The following is a 9,987-nucleotide window of genomic DNA, read 5'->3' as shown; positions in this document are numbered from 1 at the left end:
ATAACCCTGTCACTGTCTGTTATCGCTGTTATAATTGTTAGTGTTGTACCAGTAGCATCGTAGTAATAATCGTCCAGATTAAAGAAGGATGGACTTTTTTGATGAAACCCTAGCAGAGCACAGCGATGATGGAACTGGACCTGGTTTTAAACAACTGACATCCAGCAACTTCATCGAGATCGATGTCTCCAACCTGCAGACTGTGGGCACGGGCCGCACCAGATACATCAGCCGTGAGCTCTGGATGCAGCAAGTGACCGCCCATCACCACACATCACCTCTCCTGCCACGGAAGACCATTACGACAGATGGAGCCCAAAGTCATGGATTAAATGAACTCAACGGACACTTTAGAGTGATGATCCATAGACTAAGGGAATGATATCTGGAGACAGGAGAAGTGGTGGTGATCAGCTGGACAATGGGGGACTTGGGCATGACGTAGATGGTATGGAATAAGGGGTGGATAATGTCCTGGGTTCGGCCAGGACAGGGTTAATTTTCACCAGAATCCAGGAAGGAGCACAGCCAGGTGGGCTGACCCAACCCCACCCTGGCCAATCAGAGCCCGGTATTCCATACCATGTGCCGTCAGGCTGGGTTCTGGTGGGGGGGGCGCGGCGCGGCGGGAACTCACTCGCGGCTGGGGAGGGCTCAGCGGCGGTGCGGTCCAGGAGAGCAGTTCTGTTCTGCTGGTTTGTTTTGTATATTCCCCTTTTCTGTATCGTTGTTGTTGCCGTTCCCTTTGTTTGCTGTTGTGTTAAACTGCCCTTACCCCGACCCACCGATTTCTACCTGTTTCGTTCCATTCTCCTCCACACCCCGGCGGGGGGAGGGGCGGCCGCATGGCGCTTGTGTTGCAGGCTGCAGACAAAACCAGAACATGAGGGTAGAGCTTGCTACTTGTATTCCCACCACCTGCCCAAGGCAGTAACTCAGATGCACACAGAACTGAAATATATGAAGGGACCACATCAGTCAGAGCAGGAAACCCATCGGGGAAACAAATCTACCACATATCCTCTCAACGGCATGCAATTACAGTCAGATTGAGAAGTTAAAGGCAATTTATTCAGAGTCCATATTCAGGCTGAGGACTGGGAGGAAGATTTGGCTCCGATCAGGCTTTGGAAGAGCGCCGAGCTGCTGTGATGCATGGCTGTCAGCTCTATTTGTGCTTCAGCATGGCACAGAAAGTCTGTCTTCTGGCACCAAGAGTTAGCATCTGTTTCCAGTGGTTCCAGGCACAACCTCCCGGTTTCCAGTAGGGTCTTGATTACACAATGTTTGTGCTAAGCTCCTCCACACAGTCAGAGGCAACAGACAGAAAGACACAGCTCCATTGGCTGAATTGTGGAGAAGATCCTCGGAAACCCTACTTCATCAATATTTGCTCTGTTTCCTCATTTTTTGTTTGGTTCTAATTTTTATCAGTCAGGTCTGTTTAATGTTTAACAGTGGAAATTAAGCAGGAGAGGATGGAGCAGTATAAGTAACAGCGTGGACAACAGCATGGTCAGCTGAATGCAGCAGGGCTTCTGATTGTGTAAGTACTGCACACGCATTTTTCTTAGAGCCTCACGACCAATGCTTTCTGCAGTCAGTGAAATTTTCATGTTAGGTTAATTTCATTTGTCTGCTTGTGACTTGGTTGTGTGTAGGTGTTGCCATGAAATATTACCCAAATAAGCATGCAAGAGACCAGTGGGACTTGCAGTTCTGGGGGAATATGCCTAGGTTGAAATTAGAATAAAATAACCCTTGAAGTCATGGTGACTTATTAAGTAGTTGGTGAACCAGAATGCTGATGAAATCAGCTTTTAGGCTGGAAATGGCCTTCACAGTGACTTCAAATTAGCATAATCCCAGAAGCAGCTGAACAGCCAAGTCCAATTTATAAACTCTTCTGGTGCCTTAATGTATAAAACAAACGTTGAGTAGCTAAGGTCAGGCTCTCTAACTAGGACTGGAGTGAGCGTAGGGGGGTGGGTGGAAGTCCACAATTTAAAATTAATTACCCCTTTTATTCCTATAGACAAATTAATCTGTGGTGTTGTAGAAATTTTTTTTCTGAATTTCCCATTTGTATATATAAAACACAGCCCGGATTTAATAAACTCTTTCCAGTTTCTTCAGCTTTGACATGATAACAAAAAAACATTTGTGGCTGCAGTTTTCTAATTTCATAATGTTGAAATTAATGTGACTAAACTCTCTAAAGGGAAATGTACCTGGGGATAACTTGATGACAATAGTCAGTGTTTTCCAGCTTCTGGTAGAAGTACTTCTTTAGTATTTCTACAGAGAGCTGTGGTACTAAAAGAAGTTTTTTAACAGGTCTGCTACAGTAGAAGTTAAAAACAGAGCCATGCCTAATATAAGCTTGCTGCAGGCAAACCATACTCTGCTTCAGAAATTCTTTGAAATTTAGGCTAAGCTCTGTTTGGACACAGGAAGTGGTCAGGGACAGACAAAAAAATCTCCTATTTTTAACTTCAGTGTGAAATATCTCAAATAACTAGAGAAAAGAAGTCTATGAAATGTTCAATAACAAGTACTTTTGGAACACCCTCTGTACTACATGGTTGCTTCTTTTGCCTTCTGTGCATAGGGGCTATTTTTTGGCTGAGAGGAAGAGAGAGAGTTTTTCTTAAAAGAGATGCAAATAGTTGAATCATATTCCCATCTAGGGGCATACTCTATGTTTTGGTTTAACGAAATTCAAATTTAGCATAACCCTTTCTTACTGCAGGTCACTGTAGTGGTCACTATCTGCTCTCACACATACTCAGAATACTCATTTCCTAGCAAAATGAGAACACACAGCTATAAGTTTGCCATAAAAACAAGAAAGACTACCATTCGAATGAAAAAATATAGCAACTGCCGATGATAAAGAATTCTCCAACTTGGGCTGCCCTCAGAAACTGTATCTAAATCTTGTTTAGATAGTATATATGGTCGTCTTTCACATCTGGGAATGAATACGGGACCAAGAGAACTTCACTGTGGCAGGATATGGGAAAATGCCTTCCTGGAAGAGAAGGATACAAACAGGCTGTGTTGGCTGGAAACCAGAAGAAGACAGGCCATAACAGCAGAAAAGTTCTAGAAATGTTTCACGTAGAAGCTGTGAGGGCAAAAATCTTATTTTCATGAATAGCTTGTTACATTTCTGAAGAGGGTTTATATGAGATGCCTCCCCAGAACAGCAGGAAACTGACTTCAGCAAACTAGAGACTTGTTCCAGCTCCTGTGGAGGGCAGGAAGCTCATGTAAATTATATCAAGTCAGCATTAGGAGAACAAGCATAATGAGGAAACTTGTCATCTCCAAGGGGATTAATCTGCCTGTCCTTTGATTTCCAAATGGGATCTGGGCTCTTTTTTTCCTCTTGGACCCGGGTCCTTCCTGTGTCTCTGGGGAGAGCCACACATCCCACGCAGGTTAACCCATGGTGAGGGGCAAACCACCATTTAACAAGTTACAAACACCTGTTGCGGCCCCCTGGAAGGAGGGTCCCTTCTCTTCAAACATGCACATCACTAGCTGGGGCAAACCTGTTGCTTCCCCCGTGTCTTTATCCCTACTTCTGAGTGCCCTGACATGGCGCAAGATGCTCCAGGGTTTTGCTTTGAATTTTGCTTTGAGGTTTATGTAGGTGACTTTCATCCATCACCTATCAGCAGTGGCCAATGACTAGCCGTGTGAGTAAGTAACCAGGAAGTAAACAGGGATGTGAATCTAATGAGCACTGTCCATGATAGCTGTCACTTCCAGTGAGAAGTAACTGCCTCGCATTTCCTCACATTTACCAAACTGCATTTGGGTAGGTACCGTGGCATATTTAATGTCTTTGAAAAAAACACCCTGTCTTACCTCATGGTAGCTTGTTCGTTTAGATGTACCCTATAGGAGACAATGATCTGAGGAAGATGATGTAATTGTTCATAGAGAACATTATGGACTTTGGCTCTATGCTTTCATTATCAATGAAGAAGAGGATTGCCTTTTCAGGGAAGTTACCATGGAATATTATGGTTTTATTATGCCTGACATTTTAATTTATAATTTGGTTGAATTTATTGATGACATTTGACATTGTATCCATGGGCACTTTAAATATCCTATGCACATCAGATCTTTACATTTGCATTATATAATGTTTATGCTAAAAAAATATTAATTATTTCTTACTACCAAGCTCATATTTACTGTCTGCTCATCTAATGATTATTTATTTTGTGACAGACTAATTTGAAAAAAAGATGAAGTATCTCCTGTACCTGTGTTTACTCCTTGCTGTTCTTTGTGCCACAACCCATTGCCACCATGAAGACATTTGCCATGAAGTCAGTCACACAAATCTGCAAGATGGAATAGAAAGTTTATTAACACATAACTGTGACAAGCAAGGCTCTAACTATGCTGATTTTGTATTTAGATTTTACAAGCAGGTTATATCAAAAGAAGCTGACAAAAATGTTTTCTTTTCTCCCATCAGCATCTCCACTGCCTTTGCCATGCTGGCTGTTGGTGCAAAGTCAACAACTCTGTCTCAGATATTTGCAGGGTTGGGCTTTGACAGTCTGACTGAGACTCGCATACATGATATACATGAAAATTTTCATAAAGTTTTAGCAGTACTGAACTGTACTGATGTTAACATCACATTAAACATAGGGAATGCTCTTTTCACAGCTGTTGGATATGAACCACAGGAGACATTTTTACAAAATATCAAACAATTCTATGATTCAGAATTTTTTTCTATCAATTTCCATAAACCAGAAGAAGCTAAACAGCAAATCAACAACTATGTAAAGGAGAAAACCAAGGGGAAAATTCCTGAATTAATTAGTCATCTTGATTTCAGTACAGTATTGGTTCTTGTTAACTACATTTATTTTAAAGGTAAGTTTTTTAACATATTATTCCAATAGTTTATTTAAACAAGAAACAAAATTTGTAGGGAACCCTTGATGATTTAATAGCAGAGAAACTATTTAGAAAAGAGCTAAACTGTGCAGTATCTTCAAAGTAAAGATTAGATCTGGCCACAAGCAAGATATCTGATTGCTGAAAAATAATGATTGCTTGGTTTTGGCCCAGTTTGCCAGAAAGCTGTGCACAGCGAAGTCCCACTCTACTGGACTGCCTCATAGCCAGGGACCCATTGCATGCAGTTACGCTGGTCTGAGGGCATAATGACTAAAGATGTTTCAAAGTTCTCTATGCTGACTGTATGTGCCAGCCAAACTTAGTGGACTGACATCCTTGCGCTTCAAAGGTGCCCAGATGTTGGTAGATCTGCTAGGTATAGTGAATGAAAACTCAGGACATCATAGAATTTTTGAGGCCCTGTGCTTCTGGAGCCCTGCTTGAATGTTAGGAACCTCTATTCTGCTGATGAATTCCTCACCAAGCTGAGTGCAGTCAGCTTGCATTGAGTACAGGCTAGCAGAAAGGCATAACAAGATCCTGTGACTGAATGTTTAAGTTGTTAAATTTAAAAGACATAAAAGGCACAAGTGATGGGAATATATGGCTACAATCAATGCAGGACTCTCTCAACTGGTCCTCATCAATCTTTGGTTGTTTTTCAGCAAGACAGGACTTACTTAGACTAACTATGCTGAACTTACTGCACAGCTAACATAATTATGTGTTATGCAGGAGATTGAGGTGATATAGTGATTATTTTCTCCCATAAAGGGCCCTGGAGCATCCTAACATTTAAGGTGGTCTGATTCGTATCAGACTTTTTTAATAGTTGTAACATATCTGAGTGCAACTTTTTCTCTTTTCCCCCATTAGCTGCTTGGGAAAAGCCTTTTGATCCTTTGCGTACGTATGAGGATGATTTTTTTGTGAACACAAATGCATCTGTTAGAGTCAACATGATGCAACATGACAGTAACTATGACAGTTACTACGACCAGGATCTCTCTTGTGAGGTGGTAGAGCTGCCTTACCAGGGCACTGCACGAGCATTGCTCATTCTGCCTGATGATGGAAAGATGAAGCAAGTGGAAGATGCTCTTTCCAAGGAAACTGTTTGTAAATGGGATACCAGGCTTGTGACCAGGTAACTGTACATAGATGGATTACTCTATTTGAAGACACATTATTATTTTGAAGACAAAGCAGGATTTTAAATGATTCCCAAGACAAGTCAGAGCAGAGCATAATTTACAAGCATCCGCAGGGTCTCTGACCTGACAGAAGGGGACACAGCCTTGTAACACTGCCTCAAGACTTGCTTGGCTACCTTTTGGCTACCATACCTCTTCTTTCATGATCTAACGCAATTCATTTGCTTCGCTGTATCTTAGAATTTATCCTCATTTTCCCTTACTTTAGCCTTTCCATAGTTGGTCTGCTTACTCTCTGTAGCCCTCTAGCCACAAAACTCTGCTAGATATGCATGTATTGGCACAGGGATGTAACAGTGGCAATGAAGAGATTAGTTGGGTTTTCCCAAAATCAAAGAAACGATGTAGGTACAAGAATGGTATGAAATGAAAGTGAAATGGCATATCTCTCTGGATGCCAAAATTGCTCAGGGAATATGAGTCCTACCGTCAAACACATTAGCAATCAAAATAATGTTTTCAAGTATCAGTGAATTGCATACTATCCAGCCTGCTGGCTGAAACAAAGCTGCAATGCCTCACTGCTCTTTCGTTTTCTTTGTTCAACAGGAGATTAAATCTGCAGTTACCAAAGATTTCTATTAGTGGGTCTTACGATGTTAAAAATCTGCTCAAGGAAATGGGCATCACTGAAGTATTCTCTAGTAATGCTGATCTGTCTGGAATTAGTGGCAGCCGTGATCTTCAGGTTTCACAAGTGAGTGAACAGACAGAGCTGCTGATGGAGCAGTGTTTGGTTCCTGAGATCAATTATATCTGGGGTTTTTAAAGACTTTCTTTCCCTCCTTGTCCTACTGAACTTCTAAGTAAAACTCACAATGCCTTGTAGGAGCTTAGCTAGTAATTGTGCTGTTCTGCAGACTGGGTCTGCAGTCCCACATTTGTATTATTTTAATATTGCTATTAGAATTGTAAAATCATTGAATCGTAGAATGGTTTGGCTTGGAAGCGGACTTTAGAGGTCATCTAGCCCAAGCCCCCTGCAATGAGCAGGGACATCTTCAACTAGATCAGGCTGCTCAGAGCCCCATCCAACCTGACCTTGAATGTTTCCAGGGATGGGGCTTCTACTGTCTCTCAGGGCAACCTGTGCCAGTGTTTCACCAACCTCATTGTAAAGAATTTTATATCTAGTATGTATATCTATGTATATGTAGTATACATATGTATATGTATCTATGTATATCTAGTCTAAATCTATGGTCCCTTAGTTTAAAACCATTACTCCTTGTCCTGCCACAATGGGCCTTGCTAAAAACCCTGTCCCCATTTTTCCTTTAGCCCCCTTTAAGTACTGAATGGCTGCAACAAGGTCTCCCTGAAGCCTTGTCTTCTCCAGGCTGAACAGCCCCAGCTCTCTCAGCCTTTCCTCATAGGAGAGGTGTTCCATCCCTCTGACCATTTTTGTGGCCTCCTCTGGACCTGCTGCAACAGGTCCATGTCCTTCTTGTGCTGAGCTTATTAAAATGCTGGAGATTAAGTACATGGAAAAGTTAGACAAGATTTTCAGTTACTTCTTAGCACTTGAGTATGATTGGCTGCATGTAATTGTTTCAAGTAAATTACAAATGAAGAATATAGTATGATATTTGCTTTGATTAGTACATATTTTTTTAATATTCCCAAAGTTTCCAGGAAACTTCCAGTTTGCAGTAGCAGAGTTTCACCATGTCAGTTTAAGCTGCAATTTAATGTTGCAAAGATGCCAGCTACTGCCCCTGTATTCACTTTTAAACATCAGTCTTCCAGTAACCTTGGAATAACAAGAGAAATTGTTGCTGATGGAAGTCCAAACTATTGAAGAAAATAAACCAACTAGTGCATGGATTGTTATTATCCCCCTCCACTCCGCACTGGGGACACTGCCTCTATAGTGTGTTCATTTTTATTTTTGGCCCTCTCCTTTCAGTTCCTGGCATGGAGAACATTCCTATTGCAGGCTGTTGGAGCTTTACCATACAAGAAATTTAGGTGCACTGGATTTTATCACTCCTGTCTTCTCCTAAACATTTCATAAGAAGAGCGTTTACCTTCTGCTTGCCACCTCTTGTATTAACCACAGCATTTGCTCCTTTTCCCTGCAGGCAATTCACAAAGCCTTGCTGGCAGTTGATGAGGTGGGAACTGAGGCTGCAGGAGCCACAGCCGTAATCCTTACCAGAGTTCTCCGTCCTTCTCTTACCATCAAATTCAACAGGCCCTTCCTTGTGGTGATTTCTGACAAAGCAACCAGCACCACAGTTTTCATGGGGAAAATTGTTGATCCTACTAAGAAGTAACTGCTGAGTTATTGGGCATGTTGCTATTTGGCATGAATTATAATGACTAGAGGGTTTTCAGGTGTGGGCTAATTAGTGCTACTAACAACTTTCTGATTGAGGGATATTCAGAAGTAAATGAGGTATTTCTTTATCAAATTAATAAGCAAAAAAATGTAAAAAGCCCCAACAACTGACAGTTTTTAAATGCAACATTTCCCCCAGTTAAGTAATTCCAGTTATTAACACATTTTCCAGATTTTCCTTGGAAGACAGGTTTTTGTAAAGTCTGCTGTTATTTTTACAAGTGAATTCTCTCTCTGCTAAGCTGTTTTGTCCAGACTGCTTTCAGTTCTCTGTTACTCACCAAAAGCTTTATCCCAAGAGGTAAAAATTCCCTTGCAATTCTATCACATCTTCTCCAGGACTTGCTGATGATCAGTATGCACCTGAGCTACTCCCTACAAAGTCCCTTCTTCTTACATAGCTCTTTGCTGCCTAGGATGTTGTTGTTTACCCTCAACCGATCTGTTCTTTCTCACATGTTCTGACTCTTTGCCTAGGATGCCTTAAAAAAAAGATTGACAAAAAAGAGAAAATCCCTGACACAATAGACCTGTTCTGCTGTAGCGCTCACTGTAAAGGTCTTTCTGCAGTCCACAGGGTCAGCATAATCTTTGAGAGACAGTGACATTACACATAAACTGTCAAGGAATTGTTCTGAGACAATGTCATCCATGAATTGTTGCTGTGGCTGATCTATAAAATAAACAATGTAATTTAAATCCATCACTTAAAGACTGGCTCCAGTCTCTTGCTATCATTCTAAATCGGAGAGATATGGATTTGATGAGTGGACTGTTTAGTGGATGAGGAATTGGTTGGATGGTTGCATCCAGAGGGTAGTGGTCAATGGCTCAATGTCCAGATGGAGATCAGTGACAAGTGGTGTCCCTCAGGGGTCTGTATTGGGACTGGTACTGTTTAACTTCTTCCTCAATGACATAGACATTGGCATTGAGTGCACCCTCAGCACGTTTGCAGATGACACCAAGCGGTGTCATGTGGTTGACGCGTTTGAGGGACAGGATGCCATCCAGAGGGACCTGGACAAGCTCAAGAAGTGGGCCCATGCGAACCTTGTGAAATTCAACAAGGCCATGTGCAAGGTTCTGCACCTGGGTCGGGGAAACCCCTGATATCAATACAGGCTGGGGGATGAAGGGATTGAGAGCAGCCCTGTTGAGAAAGACTTGGGGGTACTGGCAGATGAGAAGCTGGACACGAGCCGAAAATGTGTGCTGGCAGCCCAGAAAGTCAACCATATCCTGGGCTGCATCAAAAGCAGCGTGTCCAGCAGGTCAAGGGAGGGGATTCTGCCCCTCTGCTCTGGTAAGGCCCCACCTGGAGTCCTGCATCCAGCTCTGGAGCCCCCAGCACAGAAAAGACATAGACCTGTTGGAGTGGGTCCAGAGGAGGCCACTAAAATGGTCAGAGGGGTGGAACACCTCTCCTATGAGGAAAGGCTGAGAGAGCTGGGGCTGTTCAGCCTGGAGAAGACAAGGCTCTGGGGA

General features: G+C 42.3%; 1 protein-coding gene across 1 annotated transcript; it reads left to right on the top strand.

Annotated features, from left to right (window-relative positions):
* The first annotated feature begins 1,443 nt into the window (after positions 1–1,443).
* LOC104331503 (alpha-1-antiproteinase 2) lies at positions 1,444–9,211 on the top strand. The gene is made up of 5 exons (XM_009936815.2): positions 1,444–1,546; positions 4,252–4,914; positions 5,818–6,088; positions 6,705–6,852; positions 8,240–9,211. The coding sequence occupies exons 2-5, from the start codon at positions 4,269–4,271 to the stop codon at positions 8,432–8,434; spliced, it is 1,260 nt and encodes a 419-aa protein (XP_009935117.1). The 5' UTR covers positions 1,444–1,546; positions 4,252–4,268; the 3' UTR covers positions 8,435–9,211.
* Positions 9,212–9,987: the final 776 nt, after the last annotated feature.

Source organism: Opisthocomus hoazin, chromosome 7 (assembly GCF_030867145.1).
Source record: "Opisthocomus hoazin isolate bOpiHoa1 chromosome 7, bOpiHoa1.hap1, whole genome shotgun sequence".
NCBI lineage: Eukaryota > Metazoa > Chordata > Aves > Opisthocomiformes > Opisthocomidae > Opisthocomus > Opisthocomus hoazin.
This window is presented reverse-complemented; position numbering and strand designations above follow the sequence as displayed.

What these genes read in the sequence shown, in the direction of transcription:
- LOC104331503 (XM_009936815.2), top strand. Translation starts at nt 4,269, where the DNA reads ATGAAGTATCTCCTGTACCTGTGTTTACTCCTTGCTGTTCTTTGTGCC. An exon ending in GATACCAGGCTTGTGACCAG is followed by an intron (nt 6,089 to 6,704) that starts GTAACTGTACAT and finishes TTTGTTCAACAG; the next exon opens with GAGATTAAATCTGCAGTTAC. An exon ending in GTGATCTTCAGGTTTCACAA is followed by an intron (nt 6,853 to 8,239) that starts GTGAGTGAACAG and finishes TTTTCCCTGCAG; the next exon opens with GCAATTCACAAAGCCTTGCT.